General features: G+C 34.2%; 1 protein-coding gene and 1 long non-coding RNA gene across 2 annotated transcripts; one reads left to right on the plus strand and one right to left on the minus strand.

Moving 5' to 3' along the window:
- Nucleotides 1-11,457: 11,457 nt before the first annotated feature.
- LOC114188806 lies at nucleotides 11,458-12,399 on the minus strand. The gene has a single exon (XM_028077450.1). It carries the CDS (start codon nucleotides 12,312-12,314, stop codon nucleotides 11,679-11,681), a length of 636 nt encoding a protein of 211 aa, XP_027933251.1. The 5' UTR covers nucleotides 12,315-12,399; the 3' UTR covers nucleotides 11,458-11,678.
- Nucleotides 12,400-15,128: 2,729 nt separating this feature from the next.
- LOC114188934 lies at nucleotides 15,129-21,515 on the plus strand. The gene is made up of 5 exons (XR_003605532.1): nucleotides 15,129-15,319; nucleotides 15,443-15,503; nucleotides 19,332-19,430; nucleotides 19,538-19,620; nucleotides 21,040-21,515. It is a non-coding gene; the product is annotated as an uncharacterized LOC114188934 (long non-coding RNA).
- Nucleotides 21,516-22,501: the final 986 nt, after the last annotated feature.

The following is a 22,501-nucleotide window of genomic DNA, read 5'->3' on the forward strand; positions in this document are numbered from 1 at the left end:
ATACATCAAAATCCTATATAGACAGTGACGTTTATGGTATGCTTGTTAACAATGTCTACAAATTTATATAAATTATCTAAATATGTATTGGTTTGTTGTTTAGCATGTCTACGGAAAAAATTTCTACTCCCAAATGAAGGTGAAGAACAAGTGAAAAATGTCTCTAATGTTGGTGAATCAAATGTGGGGGAATCAAATAATATTCTTGTGAATGAAGGTGATGACTCAACCCAAGTAGAAACTGGAAGTTCATTTCAAACAGAGGATAACATTATTGGAAAAAGACGCACATCAGTTGTATGAAATCACTTTAAGAAACAAAAATTAGATGGAAAGTGGAAAGCCATTTGTAATTATTGTGGTTCAAAACTTTTGGGGGAGTCACACTTGATGGCCCACTTTAGGTGTTGCAAACTTCGAAAAACTCGAGACATCAAGCAAGCATTTCTCAAAATAGAAAAAATAGGGAGTGAAACAATAGTTGTTGGCAACTATGTATTTAGTCAAGAAGCAGCAAGGTGTGCACTTGTTAAGATGATAGTTCTACATGAGTATCCAATGTCAATGGTTGATCACATGGGCTTTAAGGAATTTTGTCTTGCTTTGCAACCTTTATTCAAGGGGATTTCTCGAAACACCATAAGGAGTGACATTATGAAGACTTATAATGAAGGAAAAGAGAATATAATGAAATTGTTATCAAAGAATCAGAGTCGAGTTGCAATTACTACTAACATGTGGACTGCTAGTAACCAGAATAGAGGTTACATGACGATCATTGCTCACTTTATAACTGATTCATGGAACCTAGAAAGTCGACTTGTGAGGTAAAGTTTCTAAATTATATAATTACAATTTGTATTATTTTCTATACTTGTTTATGAATAGATTATTAAAATATTTATCTTTATGTTAGGTTCATTTATGTACCTGCTCCTCATACAAGCAAGGTTCTTGCTGATGTTTTAATTCAATGTTTGATGGATTGGAATCTAGATAAAAACTTGTCCACTTTGACAGTTGATAATTGCACTACATATGATGCTATGATTGAGCGAGTTTTAGAGAAGATTTTACCTAGAAATATTATTTTAGGTGGCCAATTATTTCACATGCGTTGTTGTGCTCATATTTTGAATCTGATTGTTAAAGATGGTTTATGTATAATCTTTGATGCCAATGAAAAGATTAGAGAAAGTGTTCATTTTTGGACAACAACACCTAAAAGAGAGGAGAAATTTATAAATGCATGTGGTCAAGTGAACATTCCATTTAAGAAAAAATTAGTTCTTGATTGCAAGTCTAGGTGGAATTCTACATTTTTTATGCTTCAAGTTGCTACACAATACAAAGATGTGCTTCATAGATTATCACAGCGAGATTATCAATACAAAGCTTTACCTAGTGAACATGATTGGATGATGGAAAATGAGATTTGTCAAAGATTGGAATTATTTTATGATGTGACACTTTTATTCTCTGGTACTTTGTATCCAACTGTGAATGTCGTTTTCCCAAAAATATGTGAAATTAAGTTGTCTTTGATTGAATGACTTTCCTGTCCTAATTCCATTATTCATGGAATGGCTGCAACCATGATTACTAAATTTGATAAGTATTAGGGTGTGATCAACGGGGTGATGGCGGTAGGAATTGTATTAGATCCCAGGTACAAAATTGACTTGTTAGATTATTTTTTCCCTCAAATTTATGGAGAAAATTCTCATTATGAAATTGAGAGGGTAAAATCTATTTGTCAAGATTTGGTAAAAGAGTATGCCATTAAAGTCAAGGGTAAAGAATTGGCTGCTTCATCTCAAAGTTCAAACCTAAATGTAGTGGATGTAGGTATTCTTGGAAGAAAAGAAAGTTGGAGGTTAAATTTTGCAAAACATAAGATTGCAAAGAGAACTGGCACACCAAATTTTAAGTCAGAATTAGATCGTTATTTAGAAGAGGCAATACTTCCTGATTCAGATGCACAATTTGATATCTTAGCGTGGTGGAAAAGTAATGGGTTAAAATACCCAACCTTGCAAATGCTGGCGAGAGACATTCTAGCAATCCCCATCTCAACTGTTGCTTCAGAGTCTTCATTCAGTAATGGTGGTCGGATTCTTACCCCACATCGTAGTAGATTACTTCCAGATACTGTGGAGACATTGATGTGTCTCTAAGATTGGTTATGGACCAACATGGAAGGTAATGAAATTAATACTTTTACTTAAATATTTTAATTAAGTGATATTTAGAAATTTTTAATGAACTTATATTTTCAGGCTCTTCTAGATTAAAATTGGACAACATGAAACTTTATACAATGTTGCAAGATGTGGACATTGATGAAGTTAGTAATTTCTTTAATATTTCATTCAAAAATAAACCACAACATAAATTATTAGTGATTTTTTATTTTTTTATTTTTCAGGAATCAATCGGAGGACGTGGGCTTGTTGATCCAAGCACTAATTAAAGAATTTCTATTATGTTGAACGTCATTTTAAATTTATTTGTATAATTATTTGGATTTGTATGAACTTTATTTAAAATTTATGACAATGATGTATTTTATTTGAATTTATAATTAAATATTTATTTTTTTAAATATTTTTGTAAATACCCGCGGATACCCGTGGATACCCGCGAATATGAAAAAAATAGACGGGTACCCGCATAATGAATACCCGACGAATATTGGTACGGGTACGGGGCTGATATTTATCCAGCGGGTAGGGTACGAGGGAGCTACTACCCGTACCCTACCCGCCCCGTTGACATCCCTAGTCATGTCTGGTTGCACTGATAGTATAACGTGACAGTAATAGTGTCATGTGTCGATGTCAGAGTCAAATCTTATTGTTTTATATTCAATTCAGTCCTTATATTTTTTTATTTAATTTAGTCCCATTTTTTTTTTAAATGAAGCAATGTTGTTCCTATCTAAATTGAGACCAAATATATTTTTGTATAAATGTTGTAGGGATATTTTTATTAAAATTGAAATTTTTATTAAATATTTATAAAATTGTTTATATTGTTTTTAAATAATTCCAAAAGTGTTTAATAAAAATGTCAATTATAATAAAAATATCAATATAATATTTATATAAAAATAAATTTTGTCTCAACATTGTTTCATATTTAAAAAAATTGGAACAAGATTAAATAAAAAATAAATATAATAACTAAACTAAATATAACAAAATGACACTTCACACTCATAATTACATGTGACACTATTACAATCACGTCACATTGACAGTGTCATGAGACATAACACCTAACTAGCATGTGGACCAAAAAATAAAAAATAAAAAAAAATATGAACTCACATGTAACATGTCTTTGATGTCCTTGGCACGAATATAAGAGAAATGATCTAATTCAATCAATTTTTCAAAAAATAAAACCTAATTACGACGAGAGAAAAAGAATAGACCTACTTAAACCATTTCAACCAAAATTAGAACTAAACAACTAATTTAACCTTTGTTTTATATCACAAATATACTTAAGAAAGTAAAATTGCATGTTATTGTGATGAGAAGATTCATCACAAAATGTCCTTTGCTTTAGTGCATTTAACTTTACTTGAAAGAATTCAATTTGAGAGGAAAACAAGCAGCTTGAAGCGGGAATATACTCACCGTAAGTGCCAAAATAAATAATATATATATATATATATATATATATATATATATATATATATATATATATATATATATATAAAAGTAGCTTGAAATAATGGCACTTTGAACAAGTAATAATAATTAGATCTTACTTCACTGCGTGTTAATTATGATGATTAATAAACTCTTAGCGTGTTTGTATTTATCCCGATTTTGATAGAAAATTTCTACGGATATGGATATTTATTTTATCAGCAAAACAAAATTAAAATAAAGAAAGGACATCGGGTGCTTTAACCCATACACGAACAAAAAGTTTATAAAAAGTCCTGCGACCCTTCTCTACTACTAAACAAAACTAGTGGCAAAATAAAGACACTAAACTAGTTCCTATTGTTAAAAAAGAACCAATGAGACCAACAACAATAGTAGAAAGACATAAAAAAAACATAGTTGGTCAAAAACACTTTAAAAGATATTAGCATGTTTGCCATTAGGCTAAAGGCATGATAGTTGATCCTTACAAAAAACACACGCTTGAACCCCTTCCTTTGTGCCCTTTGTACCCTTTCTATCTTTGACTAACAAAATTTGCAATTGAGTTCAAAGTCCAAAGGCCATAATCTGCATTTGAATCCAAAGTTTGGAGGCCATAATCTGCATTTGAATCCAAAGTTTGGAGGCCAGTACTATTGCTGAAAACCAGATTTTACTACATTCTAATAGCCTTATCCACGAAATAAAAGAAGTTTGTTCTTTATATACCTATCCTAACACAATTTGGTTTAACCTACCAAACATTTGTCTCCTAGTAGAGGCCATTTAACAATCCTTGAGACCTTGAGGATTAAGAACTAAAGAATTAAGCACCCACACAATTTTAGTATTCATACAAATACCATATTGTACATCACGCCAACCTTAACCCCCTATTTGTTGTGCCTTTTATACCCATTATGCATTTCTCATATAAACCAAACAAAGGACATCATTACACTCCTTTTTCATGACTGCACCACTAAAAATAAAGATTGAATGCAAATAGTTGGGTAAAGGTACCATTCCAAGTACGAGAAGTGTGCCTTCTTGAATTTATACCTCAACCAAACCCATCTACTACAACGCTCTTGAACACAAATCTATTTCTCATCTTTCATATACCCCAAATAATCGTCACCCACATGCATTTCCAGATAATGTTACCTTTGGCATTAAGCTCCAACATACTAAAGTGTTTGAAATGAGACCAGGCTGGTTGTGTTGTATTGAGGTCATCCCCAACCACCGAGTATGCTACATTGACAACTAAATAATAGATGATCTACTATTTCAGTTGTCTCACCACATGACACATATATCGTTGTCTACCACTACACCTTTCCTATTTATGATCACCCTCCAAACAACATGTTGTGTAAGATCGGAGAAATTTAATTAATTAAATAATTAGTTAGTTAATAAATGCGGGTAGTGGAAACCTTTATGACATTTAATACTAACATGTATGACGTGGAATAGTACTAGTTCAAGGGGGTTAAGAGTACTTGGTGGTGTTGAGAAGACTTGGGTTTGAGTCCTATGTATGTTGTTTGTATGTTATTTAATTGATTATTATTTTAATAATAATATGTTTGATCATGATGAGTGATAATATAATCCTAAATTTATCGAAATTATCATGAAACATGTATTGGTTGTGCATTGACAATTTCATTTTTGGTCATTAAGCATAATTAAGCCTTAGTAAAGTGCCCAATTAAGAGTGAGAGAGAGAATTTAGGCACTTACCATTGTTGAGCACTGTGAGAAGAGAAAAATCCAGAGTAAAAGACTGAGTTTGTGAGTGAAAGGTGTGAAAATAACAGAAGCAAAGACTCCACCACTTAGCATGCCTCATGTGTAGCGCTTAGTTCCTTTCTTTCTATTATTTTGTTAGGTTTAAGTAATCGTGCATGCTCCTGTATATATTTCACTTTTCTTCATTCTCTTTTTATAGTACAGTTTTCACATCAATACACTTTTCGTTCTCTTCTTTCACGCTAGTTTTTTATTCACATGCACAAAGCTCTCTACAAGAGTCAAACACCTTTTGCAACACGTCAATCATGAAAGCCACGCATTTCTAAGATAGTATCAGAGCACTTCATCTGAAGTGCTCTAATGTGCGTCTCTGAACTCTCTTTCTTCTCCTTTTACGTTTTCTTGTTTCTCTTTCTTTTGTTTTTTTTTTGTATCTTTCACCATGAGTAAAGAAACACCTGACAACATCTTTGTGAATAGTTTCTTGTATCTTCATCCCAATGAAAGCCCAATAGTTTCTTTGGTATCGCCAGTCTTGGACATCAACAATTACCACTCTTAGAGCAGGTATATGGTCACTGCTTTCATTGCCAAAAACAAACTCGAGTTTGTAGACGGTACAACTCCTGAACCAGAGAAAGATAAAGACACTTACCAAGCTTGAAGGCGATATAATAACATGGTAGTATCATGGCTCGTGCATTCTATTTCACCAACCATACATTAGAGTATTCCATGGATGAATAAAGCTGAAGATATCTGGAAAGATACCAAGGCTAGGTACTTTCAAGGCAATCTCATACGTGTTTCCGATCTACAAATGGAGGCATCTTCCATAAAACAAGGTGATCTTATGGTAACAAATTATTTTATGAAACTTATAATTATATGGGATGAGATAGAAAATTTTAGACCTGATCCCGTATGTTCTTGCAAGAGTTAGTGTCCTTGTGGTGTTATATCTTTGATCTTGAAAAGGAAAGTTATAGACCAGGTCATGCAATTCTTTAGAGGCTTGAACGAATAATACAATAACGTGAAATCACATGTTCTCTTGATGGACCATATGCCCTCAATCAACAAGATTTTCTCCTACGTTGCCCTTAATCATAGGAAACAATGTGTTTAACGAGCTGAGATCAAAGTAAATAATGTCAGCAATCAAATAAGTTGTACCCATTATGGAAGACAGGGTCACCTAGAATCTAACTGTTACAGGAAATGGATTTCAGCAGAATCAAGATGGTAAGAATTTCAAGAACATGACCAAAAAGATTTGTGTTCATTGTGGAAAGAATGGACACACTATAGATGTATACTACAAAAAGCATGGGTTCCCTCCGGGATTTAAGTTTTCCAACAGTAAAGCCAACTCTATCAAAATGAAAGAAGTTCAACAAGAAGGAAATCAAGATACTGGACATCAAGAGCAAGACTTTCGTCTAATCTCTCAAAAGTATCAAGCTCTCATGAGTCTTCTGCAGAATAGTAACAAGGAAGGATTTGTTCCAGACTCACATGTCAACAAGATCAACACCATTTCCTCTTATCTAGCGTAACCAGGTAACCCTTTCGTTGGTTCGTATAATCTCAACAAAGATAATATCTAGATTCTGGATTCTGGAACAACTGATCATGTATCATGCTCTCTAAAACATTTCATTTTCTTTAATAAAATTGAACCTATTGTTGTAAATCTTCCTAATAAAACCTATGTTACTGCCACACACAGAGGTCACGTTAAACTAAAAGATAAACTTCTCTTAAAATATGTTCTTTACATTCCATCATTTGACTATAATTTGATCTCCATCTCCAAGTTAACTTCTTCCCTTAATATTGAGGTTATCTTTGCTACTAATCTTTGTGTCATTCAGGAACGAACCTCGAAAGAGAAGATTGGTATAACTAAAACTAGTGGCAGTCTCTATGTTTTTGATAACCTCGATGCTTGGACTAGTAGTTCTCGTGGATGTAATAGTATAGATGCTAATCTTTGGCATGATAGGTTAGGCCATTTATGTGATGATAGGTTAGGCCATTTATGTGATGATAGGCTAGCCATATTGAAACAAAAACATTCGTATATCAGATACACTAAAACTGATAGGTGTGATTCTTTTCAATTTGCCAAACAGAAAAGGCTTCCTTTCCCTAAAAATGCTTCGAGTGCAATAAAATACTTTGATATTATACATGTTGATATACGGGGGTCATGCTCCATCCCTTCTTTATATTCTCATAGATATTATCTTACAATTATTGATGGATACTCAAGATTTACATGGGTATATTTGATTAATAATAAAGCTGAAACATGAAAATACCTTGCCAATTTTATATCTTTTGTTAAGAATCAGTTTGAGACATCTATAAAGGTCATACAAAGTGACAATGGACCATAATTCAAGATGAGTAATTTGTATGAAGCTAAAGGGATCATACATCAGACAAGTTGTGTAGAATCACTAGAGCAAAATGGACTAGTAGAGCGAAAGCATCAACACCTAATGAATGTGACCCGAGCACTACTTTTCAGGTCATGTGTACCATCTCAATTTTGGATTTTGCTATTGACTATGCTACATATTTAATAAATGTTACTCCCACACCTTTATTGAAAAATGATTTACCCTTTGAAAGACTATACAAAAAGAAACCTGATCTTCCAAAAACCATATCTTAGTTTTTGTCCCTATTTCCAATTTTATATTCTTGTCAAACCAGTTTCGTTCTACCCCTATTCCAAACACCCTCCTCAAATCACTCCACCATCTAGATACGAGTCCAGAATTTCCATTCTCATTCAACTTTCTCGATGTACCATATATACATTCTAGAATGTCTTTCCACAACCTCTTCTCTATCATTCCTAGTCTCCATTTCTAGTTGGCCAGTAGAGCCATATTGAATAAAGTAATACCCTTAATATCCAACACTCCTTGCTCCTTGGGTTTACACAATGTTTTCCATTTTATCCATGCTATACTATTGTGGATATGGCTTTTAACGACAGTTAAAACAAACATGTTACCATGTTTCACGACCCATCGTTGTAACGTTTGTCGTTAAAAGTCTACGTCAATGAACGACAAGTACAACAGTCGTTGTCAATTTTCATACAAAATCACGACAATTTCAAAACTCATCGTTTTAACCTGTCTAAATATTATAAACGATAATTAAAATTCTAAAACAACGACAATTAGTGCAATAATTGTCGTTATAATATAATAATATTTAAAAAAAAAAAAGATTTAATATACCACGATGGCTATAGCCCTAACCGTTGTTGAATTTAATATATAACGACGATTAGGATAAGAATGATCGTTATATGGTGTAATTTTTTTTTAAAGCAACTTCTTGAAATTTTGAATTACCACAAAACTTGTTAGAAATTTCCACACAAAAGTAGTTCAAAAACATCCAAAGATTCAGAGAAAGTTCAAAATATTAAAAGATCTCAAAATTGTTACAAATATCTAACTAATATATATATATATATATATATATATATATATATTATAAACTAGCTCTAACTATAACTAATATCTAGACAAAAAATACTTCACCCACGCCTCTTGAACATAAGCTAATGTATTTGAATCCATTGGACTTGAGTCATTGAAATTTTGCAAAAGTTATTTGAAGTTAATATTAGTATATATGAAAGTTAGTTTATGTTAAAAGTAGTACATAGGTAAGTTAGCATATTACCTTATCTCAAACACTTTGATAACTGGCTTGCACAATGGTTTTCATCCATTGTATGACATAATAGTCACACTCATAGCTCCCAATTTGTTTATTGTTATATACTCATAGTAAAACTATTTAGATAAATTAAATGTTAATAAAAAAGTAAATGAATGATACAATATAAATACTTGGAGGGAAGTCCATTTGCCCTTTTAGTATATGCAGTTAATCTTCCACTCAACATACTATGTCCATTAAAAGCATTAAAACTAAAACAATCAATGTTAGAAAACATGATTATATATTCAAGGTGAATGTAATAGAAGGCATTTCTTAAAATAGACTTACGTGTCTACTATGCTTTCAAATAGATGGGAGGTTTATGTAAAGAGCAAAACCATCAAGTGATAATTTTGGTACTAATAGAATTGGTAGTTGCCAATGACGATTGCATTGAAAATTAGTTGAAAGATAATTAAAATGCAAAAACTATATGTTATGGAATAAAAAGTAAGGATATATTGACTTGTCTATATATGGAACAAGGTAAATTTGTTTCTTTCGCTACATTATGAAATTAGTGATGTACTCTTTTTTAGTTACTGTTACTTGTTGGAGTCATGAAATGAGGGTCTATAAATCCATGTGTCATCCTTTCCCGCTTCCAAATACAAATCATGCAAGTACCTAATTTGATAATGAAAACACACATTACATCATCCATAATTGCAGAACAGATATGTTTAAATCCTCATTGATTGCTAAGCTCGCTATCTAGGCCAAAAATAGCGGCATCCCAAGGAATCAAAGTTGCCTTTGCACTTATGGTTGCAATAACCTCCACTAATGTTGCTACTAGTTCCTTTAAATTTTGTGATACATGCAACTCTGTTAAATGTTGCTACACATAAAACAAACATGGAATTAGTTAGGATATATATATATATATATATATATATATATATATATATATATATATATATATATATATATATATATATATATATATATATATATATATATATATATATATATATATATATATATATATATATATGGATATACAAATTGATTCAATGTATGGTGTTATCCTCACGAGATGTTTTGGCTAGATGATGAAAGTTTTCAATTAATGCTTGCAATACAATACCAACCTCTGATATTTGTATAGGAATTGCAACATCACCATAATATATAGTCTCCACCATAACTTGTACCAAATGAGAGGGGAGACACTCACCATGTAACATGGTGGAACCTTAAAAGCACTTCTTGTGGGCACCAACTAGGGGGAGATACATAATGAACCAATATGTGCAAGTCACATTGGCACTCGAAGCCAATGTTACCCCCGGTTTCAGGTGCAACTAAACAAATCTCTTTAGTGTTGACTAAGACAATAGGAGAAAGGTCAGGTTGTACTATAATGGGGATCTTTTGTGAGATTAGTAAGCTCTCTAGCCGCTTGTCAAATGCTTCCATCATCGTTTGCCGCTTTTGACTCATCTTTTGACGCTCTTGTCTAATCTACTCCTGTTTTTTTCCCATCTCCTCTCGTAGTTGTTCTGCCAAGTCAATTTTCATTTTTTGCAAGGCTTCCTCCATAGTCATTGATAAGTGTCAATAATAAGTAAATATTCCATTTGAAATTGACACTTATAATGTATCAAATGGTGTTATTTGTGTACAAAATGAGATATTGAGAAATAGAGTTTTTCTTCTTTGCCACCCTATCTAACATTCCCTCCAAGTAAAATATTGTGCTAATGGGACACCTTTAAACTCTAGAATAAGTAATGCATGTCACATTTTTCCTCTATATTTAAATTTTGTAATTTTGTGTATCCGAACTCCCTTATTATTTTATCCTTAATAGTTGAACTCTCGTATAATCTAGGGAACCTAATTAAAGAAGCGTCTTTTACCCATATATCTTTACGAAATTTGATCCTAGATCCCAACCTGACTTTCCATTTTATATTCTAGTCATATCTCCCTTCTTCGCCTTCTTCACATATCTCGTTTAAGTTTTTCCACCAGCTAGATATGTATAGTGTTTTCTAGTGTTCTCTAATATTCATACCAAAACTAATGTACTGGACTCCATTAAAATTTCGTAGTTAAGCATATTTGAGTACGAGTAATACTATAAGATGGGTGATACCAAATCTAGTGCATCTACAAGATCAATAACTAACAAGTCTTTGTATAATGTATTCTTCTTGCTGCTGCGACTTATCAAGATCTTTTCTGCTATATATGAAAATTTCAAGAAAATAGATTAATGCAGCGAAATTATGATTACGCCGCAGTTGCGAACATTAATTTAGACCATGTTTCTGACTCCAAAACCGGGGGAGGGGGAATGAATTAATCATTCAAGCTTTATTTCAGTACATCAATTTTGACTACTTTCGAAACAACTTTCATCATCAAATCACTTCCACAAAACTATGAACAAAACTGGTGCCGTAATTAGTTGAAGTATCTATTTTTAATGTATAAGTGTACAAATTTCAAACATCTACTGAAAATACATGAAAATTATCAAGAAGAAACAACCTCTGTCTTTTCCTTTTCCTTCCATTCTAAACCTATCAATCTACGTGGTGAAAACCGAACCTTGTGCTCCGAAATGGTTTCAAGCTTAGGTGACCAAACCTGATCCTTAGACTTCACAAGCATTTGATAATGTTTTTTCAACTCAGGAGTGCTGCAGAGAAAGTTGTTGTGAGTGGTGGTGGGGTTGCATCGTTTACCTCTATTGATGAGCATTGTGATGAACTGAGGCATGACCTTTATGAGTACCCTTCCGTTGGACCCTTTCAAGTACTCAAAAGCGCATTCCCCAAATTTGATAGAGGCCTTGTTAGGGGATGATCCCAAAGACAAGAGTGAAGAGACAGAAAGGGTTTTGCATGTGAAGAACTGAATGGGAAGAACGAAATAGGCTTCACCTTCCATCAACTCATCTTCTAATGCTAAAGCAGGAATTGGGTGTCCTATGAAGAAAGAATCTGCATGGCAAACAACCTTATCTGGGAACTCGAACATGATCTCACCAGCCACATGCTTACCCTTCAGACATCTCGTGCTACCATCCCAGAATATAAGTTTCGATGACAACAATAATTCTGATGAACTCTTTTGGTGAAAGCATGGAGTCACAGCTGCATTTCCCATTCTACTATAGGTAGAACAAATCTTGAGAAAATATGGTTGTGTTGTTGTGTTGATGAGTAAACAAGGTGTAAGAATGATGAATATTATACATAAACAATGATATATTATATATATATATATATATATATATATATATATATATATATTCATGGTGAAGGCAATGGCTGACTTTGAATAAATTTGACTTTGATGCAGTCTATTAGGGTTGTTTGTGAAAGGCGTGGAAGGGTCGGTGGGGTCTGGTCAACCATGCCGGCTTTGAATATTTTGATTTTTTTTTTTTTGGTACACTCTTCTGTTAGACTTGCCACAATCACAAATCACCATTCTTCGAAGATAAGGGTTTTCATTTTTTTCTTTGTTGAAGATTTAACACATAAGGATTAGGGTTTGTTAAACCTTGATCTTGTATTCTAATGGTTATATTCAAACTATATTACACCATGCTTCTGGATTCCAATGATGGTGGGGTCTTTCAAGGTTTGTCTTGAGACAACATGGTATACCTAACATTGATTCTCATGTTTGGTCAGTTTCAGAAGCACGCATATAAATTATTGGCAGAGACAAAATTAAAATAAAATATTCAAACTATGAAATTAAAAGTTTATTATGTTTTTGTTCTTCGATGTTTACGTTGGGATTGCCTACTTTTCCTACTGTGTGATCCATGTATTTAGACATTTATGGTCGAAGGTTCTAACTAAATGAAGAAAAAACAAAGGATTCTCGAATATTCTTTATGGTATATAACAACTTACCATGGTCAACAAAATAAATGGTGTATAACAACTATGAAACCGTTCCTCTCAAGAAAAATCTATGGAAACTTTTTAAGTGCTGGGGATAAGACGAATGGCTTGATGACATGGATGAAATGGACTAATTTTTTTTTATAGGAATACAAACATGATAAATTTAACATGGAATTTGACTAACAATTATTGCTTAAAAATTTAAGAAAAAATTTGCATTGTTTGTATCCATTTTTGTCAAATTTGATTTAGTAGATTGTATATTTAAATTGATGAATTATTTCTTTAATTTTAATTGTAAAGTTGAATCATCTTTTAGTTTAACTTTTAATGACCGTCTTTTACCGTCACAAAATTATAATAGAGATAGAATTCGGGTATTTTCTACAATGTGTGAAGTTCGAAATTGTATGATTAAAAAATTAAGTGTGTCCAAAAGTCTTTGAATGAAAAAATCCAAAATTTAAAATAACTATAAATATTTATTAAAAAGTAGCGCACATAATTTTTAAGGAGGTTTATAGATAACGTCAAATATTAATTTTCTTTTTTGTATATAATATAGTTTCTCTTTCAAATTTTCCATCAATTTCTTAATTTTTCTTTTTACTTTTAGTTCTTCCATTCCAATCACTGCCTTTCTCACTTTAATGTTAAAAAATATCTCTACTTATTACAACTTTACAACTTTAGTTAGAGAACCTATATTAAAGAACTTATATAAGAAACAACCCACGTATGATGTTAGAATATGTTAATACAAAATTTCTAGTATTTTTTTTTTTCCAGAAGTTCTTATACAACTCGGAGAAAGAAGTAATTATTTTTTATGATAAACACAATCGTTATGACGAATGAACAGACGTAAGCTTTTTAAGAAACAGTGCGTGTTTTGACGGAAAACAAAAGCCGGTGATCACAAAGTTGACCAATAGACCAAAAAGATTTTTCTCTTTCTTGCAAACTATATTTGTGCATTTCAAACTTTTTCATTTTTTAATACAAGTGTATTTTTTATTTTTGACAACTTAATACAAGTCTATGTAGTGAGTTGTACATTCCAAATATTATTTCTTTATAAAGGTAAGAAATGAATAAATAGAAATGTTTTGACCCATCATAACATATGGGTATAATGTAAGGTGGTATATACATATATCATTATTCAAATTTATGAGTATTTTAAAATTAAAAATATTATAATTAGTTACAGTTTTTTAGTTGTTAATAAAATATTATGAAGCTTTACTTAATTTATGTTTCCTAGTAATATTTATTATGTTAGACAACTCAAAGAGAATTATTTAATTATATTAATTTTGTTTGAACTTCATTAATAATTAAAATAAATGAGTAGATAGTCTTTAATAATTGTCCAATGTAATTATTAAATTAAAATTTAATTTTAATATTAAATGTTAATATTAACCATGAAATAATCCTTATATTAATGTTAATATAAATCTTAATATGTAACTAATTTTGGATTTATGTTGAAAATTAAAAAGCATAGCCAATTATAAGTTAATATTAATGTTTTAACATGTATACTTAAATATTTAGCTGACTAAAAAAACTCTACAAATATTTTTTATAATAATTTTAAATTAGTAATAAAAATAAAGTACATTTTCGTATTGTTTGTGCAGGAGAAAATTAAAAAAAGAAAATATAAAGTTAATTTAACTTCATGTATTTAACAAAACGATCAAAAGCATTTTTTTTTTTCAAATTACAATTCAAATACGTCAATTTAAATTTGAAGACAAAGAGGACTAAAACTAAATTTAAATTTTATACTAATTTTATAAGGAACAATTGTTGATGAATATTTTTTTGAAAAATAATTTTCTTATTATGTAACTAGTGGAAGTGTTATCATGAACACCTGCATCCATGTATTACATGATAAAAATAATTATCATAACGTTATGATATTAAGATAAAATTGCATAAACAAATAGCTACACTATTAACATTTATCAAATTTAATATTGCCTTTAAATATTACTAACAGATCCACACACCCACACTGACCCACTTTTATTTTATCATTATGGGCTCAACTTTAATTTTGTAAGGGCTCATAGCCGACACCCTTATCCCCTGAACCCCCAACTGCCCCTTTTCGCTTCTCATTTTTCTTCCTTTTTCAAAAACAGCTCACTTACCTTCTCTCTTATTCTCAACCAAAAGTTCTCTTAGGGCACAACGAGATATTCCCTTGAGCTAATCAAACTCTTCCTTCGTGTAAGTAGAACTCGAAACTCAAGTTTCCTTCTAGTTCTTTTCTGTTTGGAAGCTCTAGCTCCATGTAAATAGTTGTGTGGTCTCAGTTTCGTGTGCCTTTGTCTTTGTTTTCAACTCTTTAAGCTACTCCAAGTCTTGGTACTCCTTCCACTAAGGGTTCCTTATGTTAGCTTTCAGAAATAAGGTAAGGGAAGCTAGTGTTTTTCATGTTTTTAAATATCTACCTATTTTTAATTTTATTTCATGCTTATAATGCTTTCTTGTTGTTGTGGTTGTCTGGAAACGTTGAAATACTGTTTGGTTTTGAATGTTTGATGTTGCATGCGTGAGTAAGGGAGGAACATGGTGTTTTCACCCAAGAGAGCAACCCTTGCTTAAGCAAGAATAGCAGAAAACTCTCTAGGTTTCTGCTCGAGTTGTCGCTTATGGGACGTGCCTCAGTTTGAGCGAAGAGAAATCTCGCCCAGGCGAGAAGGTCTCACTTAAGCGAAAACTCGCAAATAAAGGTGGCTACGCGGGCCGGGCTGGCCCGTTAAGGCCTAGCCCACATGGGGCTCGCACATCGTAGGATGGCCTGGCTCGGCCCGCACAAATTATGTGGGCTGCAATCACTGGCCCGCCCCACACATCACTTGGCCCGCGGGCTGACCCGCACAATTGGGACATTATTTTTATTTTTTAACTTAAAAGCATTTTAAAGTAGTCATACAACATAAAACAATGTAGTAAAACAATTCCTGGAGCATTATAGCAGTGTAATAAACCAAAATCTAGACAAGTGCAATAAACAACATAAAAAAACACTCCATAAAATGAAGTCTTGGAGCATTAAAACAAGTGTAACAAACAAGTCCTGGACATCATATCAAGTGCAATAAACAACATAAAAGAGTCCATAAAGTGGTCCTAGAACATGAAAACACCAAACCAACAAAGTTCAAATAAAAAACAGTCCAAGAAAACATCTTCATCTTCCATGCTTATAACATTGGAAGCAACAACGGAGGACCCTTCATTTACCACCACATTTTGGTAACTAATATTTTCTACATCTTTTGCACATTCAAACAAAAAAAATAAATAATAAGTATGAATGAATTTACTTTACAATAAAAATAATAGAAAGTAAGAATCAAATAATTATCCTCAACAAAACCATGCTTCCAACTAGAAATGCAAATATTGGATTCGACATTCTCGGGTAAGAGTCGACTCCTATATTTGTTAAGGATTTGAGACCCAATGCTAAAAGAAGATTCTGATGCCACAATTGTTATTGGAATGCTTAACAGATCTCTAGTCATTATTGATAGCTTAGAAAATCTTAGACTATTATTTTTCCACCATTCCAACACATCCATGTGCTCCAAAAATCGAAAACCTAGATTTGGTTCCTCCAAATATGTCTCAAGTTGATTCTTTCCAAATCTATTACTTAATTCATCATTGCGCTCTTTTAATTCCTATTAACAATGAATAAATAAGTTAGTAAAATCATAATGAAGAATTGTATACAAAATAAATCCAAGTTAATTCGAGTCCCAAAACCTCACAATGCTCTCTTATCGCCTGAGCGAGAGCTCTTTAGCTTGAACGAGATTGATAGCAGAATTATCTTGATTATTTGGTTGCTTCCATGATTGATTGATTTACTCCTTAGAGCACAAAATATGATACCATGTATGTATTATGCGATGTAATGAGACTAAAATTGATGTGTTTGGTGAAATGAAACATGACTTGGTTGGTTGGTTGATGGTAAAAGAGTTTTAAGGGAAATTCTTGGTGATGGTATGGTTAGTGTATGCCTTGATATATGAGATGTCTAGATAAGGAAGGTATTATGAACTCTAATAATCACTCACACTCACGTGGAGTAGAGTGATTATATGGTGAGAGTGGCAGGAGATCCTAGTCTTGGGAGGAGTTTGAGCCTGAGATATATTGGGATTAACCTTGTGATTTATTGGGTGATAACCCCTTGTGACTAGACTCTGCAGAGTTTAGAAATCAATGTAGGTGCATACTTCCTTAGAATTTTATATCAAGCGCATAATCCAAATATGGCGTCAAGAGTCAGTTGAGTGTTTAATTGAGTGAAAACTTTGTGAGTTGTTGTTTCTTTTCTCCATATATGTGTTTCTTGAGTGATGTACTTATGTAACTATATTTACGTATGAATTCTTAAATATACTAGCTTAGCCTTCTTTCTTTTTGTGTTTGTTTCTTTTTGTGTTTAGTTTTTCCTTTTTGCAATGATCACCAATGTTGGTGTGAGCAGATATGGAAATCCCTGGCAATCGCAGTGATGATGAAAATGTTGCAGTCTAGTTTGGCTACGGTGTTAGTTTTAGCTCATTGTTGAGCTCCTTTTGAAGTACTATTTTATATGTAATTCCTTGTTTTGTGATCAAATTTCCAGTTTAAACTGTTTTGGTTAAATTTTGTTTATGGCATACGTTTTCTGCCTTAGTACTCTTCATTCAGTATATTTTGAATTACTGTAAAAGGTTAATTTTGATATGTTTATGCTTTGACCCTATTTTATTATGATTATGCGACTTTTATTTATTAAATTTATCTATTAAATTGGATGTCACACCCACACACATGAGCGTCTACATCTATATTCTACTAAAATGATAACTAAAAAAAAACACATTAAAAAAATATTTTCATGAGAATAGTTTTAAAATAAGTTGGTATGTTGGAAGAAAAAGAATTGGTAGTATAAAAGTTATTTGGGCTTAAACTTTGTTGAACCTTTACATTTTTTTACTACAAGTTAGGCCTTAACTCAATTTATATGATTATTCAATAATAACTTATTTAATAAAAACACAGTAGACCAGTAGAAAAATGAATATAAGAAAATAAATATAAAAAGTAGAGTTAAAAATATTTTTAATTATATATAGCGAATGTATTTTGATTTTGTTTACGGTAAAAAAAAATTCTCAATATTTACTCCTTTTAAAATTTAAAATTATTATTTGTTATCAATAATATTATATGATATGCTATATATGTTAAAAAAATATAAGAAACCAAAATTAATAATTTTAAATTTTAAAATAATAAAAAAGAACCTAAAATCTTACAAAAATTAAAGCCAGTGATACATTTTATAAAAATTAAAACCGACAATTTTAAATTTTTGATAAATAAAAATGAAAAAACTACAAAATAAAAACAAACGAGGGCTAAGTATATTTAATTAATTACATTGAACTGCTTTCGTGTTTCTTGAATCAACAAACCGTACTTATACACATGTACATGCAAGTTTAACTACGTTGAATTAATAAGCTTTTTTATCTAAACTCATTAAAGAAAGCAAACCATAAATTTATTTATTTTTATAGAAAACATTCAATTAAAATAACCCAGAGAGGCATATAGTTTGCATTATTCGTTGACTCTTAAGGAAGATTCGAGCTTTGAAATTGTAATAATTTAATATAAATAGTTAGTTAGGGTTTGAGAAAAGGGCATCGTGCCAAATTGATTATTTTAACATTTATAGTTGAAAGCAATTATTAAATTATTAATGTTTGAAATTGAATAGAGGGCGTTTGGATAGTGTAAGTCACTGAAAACCACAAGTTTCCTTTGGAATAGGTGGGTGTTATTTAAACCTGTGGCTGGTTTATGACCAAACTATTACCTATTTTCTAAACCGAAACTTTTTTCACGTGTGACGACTAAACATTGGTGACTTGTAGGTGGGATAGGGCGTGAATCCATCATTTTCTTTTTTTTTTTATATAAAAAATCTTTAAATTAATATAAATACGAGTACGAGTATAAGTATAAATTTACAATCTTTTTTAAAATTAAGTACATGGATTATGAATATAATTGGTTTATTCATATCTTAATACATATATTGTAAGACCCTATTTTAATTATGCCTTCTTTAAGGGCTGCCCTACAGTATTGGGCCTAAAGGTCGGCCCATAGGTTAAGAGCTGTCCATGTTGCCCTAATTACACACTCTCTTCACTTTCAGAACCGTAGCCGTCACCTTCCTCAGTGCACCAAGAATTCGTTCTGCTAGAGTTAGGTTCTTACTGTTGTTGAGCTAGTTCGAAGTTGCCTCCTACTCCAAGTAAGTACTGTGGCTAGCCCATACTTGTCTCTATCGTTCATTTTGTTGCTTTCATAGCTAGGGTTCCAAGTGACCCATACTGTGCTTCTGTCTCGCTATCTTTCCAGTTCTCCCGTTCGTTCCTTGAAGCTGTTGTGCTCGTGCGTTCGGTAGCGAGGGCGTGTCGGGTCGTGTTGCTAGCTTATTCCAGGTAAGGGAAGCTAGAACCTTTCTTGCGTGATGTGCTCAACTTGTATTGTCATGGTTTGTGAATCCTCTGAGTTTGTGCATTGCTATGAATGTCTGGTTTTGGCTGGAACCTCTGTTGGGTGCGTGAATGCGATTTGCAGGTGAGAACAGTGGCGGACACTGATAGACTCGCCCAGGCGAGCTTGACTCGCCCAGGCGAGATGTGCAGAGGCTCGCCCAGAGCTTTCTGTGCGAGTGGTCGCTTGGGCGACCAGGGTGCGTTTTGAGCGAGCACACAACTCGCCCAGGCGAGAGGGATCTCGCTTAAGCGAGATCCCGCGTTGCTTACTTGTTCCTGTTGAGCCCTCGCCTAGGCGGAAGGGGACTCGTTTGGACGAGACTGTCTCGCCTGAGCGAGACCCCTCAGCCTGAGCGAGGTGCTGGGCGAGACAGTGCGGTGATTGAATATTTGTTTGTTCTTGAATGGTCTGTTTTGGGTTGGGTATGAATGCATGATGAGTGATAGGTATGTAATGGAGTATGAGGTATACGTCGTATGATCCCTAGATTACAAATGATAGGTTTGGCATGAAAGTTGGCATAATCTATACATGACTTGGATATGATGAGTTGGTTACATATGTATGTGTGTGGGGTCACAAACCTGGTATGAGCAATAATGAATCTTGGCGGTTGGCAAAGCTTTGGTATGATTGGCATGAGGAGAAACACCTTACTCATGATCGAGAATAACGAATTGGTAATGATTCAACATATGAGAAATGGAGTTTTGTTGTGGGTTTTGGGTTGAAACCTCATGTGCAATGTATGTATGAATCCCTGATTGTATATGAATGTTTGTTCGTGTCAGCGTGTAATTCCTCGGGGTCTCTAGGTGAGACCTCCAGGGCTGCACTTCAGTGGTCGGGACGTAATTCCATGGCCCCTGTTAGTGGGTGCCCATGGTGGTGCCCCATCTATATAACTAGGTAAGGATTCCAGGTAAGGACTGCATCCTGACACTCTAAGGGGCCAGTTAGTCTCACTTAGAGCAGACTGACTCCTGTGGTGAGAGTAGCAGGAGGCCTAAAATTCATTAAGGGCTAACCTTGTGGTGAGGGAGATTTGATTCATTGTAACACTTGTAACACATAGCTCGGAGATGAGCAGCTCAGAGTCGAGCAGGGATATCCACCACAAGTGCAAGCATCCGCTGAATCCGACTAAGTTATACGTATCCGGATGAGTCGAGTCGAGTCGTAGTGTATTTGAATGAGAGTCATAACATGTTTGGTTGATTATATGGATGTGAGATGATGAAAATACTTTTGACTGTATGATGCATATGTTGTTGGCTCTAGCTTACCCGTTTCGTTGCTTGGTTGTGTTGTATGTGGCTGTTCTTTCTTGCGATGATCATCGACTTGGTTGATGGGAGCAGATGGGCGAAGTTCTCGTGGTCAACAAGGGAATGGTGATTCCACCGTTTAGCCGTCTGGGCTGGATCTTACACTTCTCTTCTTCATGTCTTCTTTAGGGCTATGGCCCCTGTACTCGTTGTCTTTGGATTGTAAACTCTTAGTTAAACTGTTATCCTGTTTTTGTTGGCATCATGGTGTGCCTGGTTTTGTAGGGGTGATGGTATGAACCCCCGGACTACATTGTTGATTATCTCTGTGTGACGTTTCCTTTAATTTTATGTATTAAATTAAATGGGGCGTTACATTTATGGTATCAGAGCGGTCATTCCTTAGGTCTGTGGACTTGGGTTGTCCGCTTAGCTTTCTCTGTGTGTCTCTGAGTGTTTAGTTAAAATTCTTGCCTTTATCAAGCCTAACCAAGTGATTTTCTGTGTGCCAGTGGACTATGGCACCTCCTCGTCGAGCTTCTCAATCATCTCAGGGGGACGCACCGGATATCGCCAGAGCCATAGAGGCAATGGTAGCAGCTATGGTGCAGCAGAGTGCTGCGATGATGCAACAGCATGAGGCGTCTATGCAGCGACAGGCGGCATCGCTTGAGCAGCAGCAGGCTGTGATGCAGTAGATGGCGGCTGCGAGGGTAGTTGCTGAGGATGCTCATCGGCAGCATATGGAGGCCCTCCGCCAGTTGGAGGAGAACAGGGCGGCTGCCCCTGTGTTTGGTCCTGAACCACGACCTACAGTCAAGGAGTGGAGCCTGGAGGACTTTCTGAAACACCACCCGGCAAAGTTTGATGGGAAAACCAATCTTGACGCCGCAGACTAGTGGCTGAAGGACCTAGAGCACATCTATGACGCCAAGATGTGCCCCGCGGAGAACAGGTTGGCGTTCTCAGTTTACATGCTCATAGGGGAGGCGGAGCATTGGTGGAGCAGCACCCGATCCATCCTGGAGGAGAGGGATGAGCCAGTGACATGGGAGGCTTTCAGGGAGAGATTCCTCTCAGAGTACTTTCCCGACAGCATCTGGTACGCCAAGGAGGTGGAGTTCCTCTAGTTGACCCAGGGAGGGAAGACTGTTACAGAGTATGCTGAGAGGTTCAAACACCTCAGCCGTTTCTACACCCTGCCACTCGATGAGGAGTGGCGATGCAGGAAGTTTGAGAACGGGCTCCGCGGCGACATCCGCTTGATGGTAGCTCCTTTGTCCATCAAGGACTTTGCCGCTCTGGTAGAGAAGGCCAGGGTGATGGAGAAGATGAAGCACGAGGTGGAAGGCCAGCGCCCACAGCAGAAACAGCCGCCTCAGAGGATCGGTGGACCATCTGGGTCCAAGCCCAGGCATGAGGAGCGGAGGAGACCGTACGATAGGCCCCACCATCAGCCTTAGGGGTCTAGGGGTCTTCCTCCTCAGCAGGGTCGAGTGCAGTGCTACACATGTGGAGGACCCCACCCGAGGTACGCTTGTCCGCGTATGGAAGG

Source organism: Vigna unguiculata, chromosome 6 (genome assembly GCF_004118075.2).
Source record: "Vigna unguiculata cultivar IT97K-499-35 chromosome 6, ASM411807v1, whole genome shotgun sequence".
Classification (NCBI taxonomy): domain Eukaryota; kingdom Viridiplantae; phylum Streptophyta; class Magnoliopsida; order Fabales; family Fabaceae; genus Vigna; species Vigna unguiculata.

What these genes read in the sequence shown, in the direction of transcription:
- LOC114188806 (XM_028077450.1), bottom strand. Translation starts at nt 12,314, where the DNA reads ATGGGAAATGCAGCTGTGACTCCATGCTTTCACCAAAAGAGTTCATCA.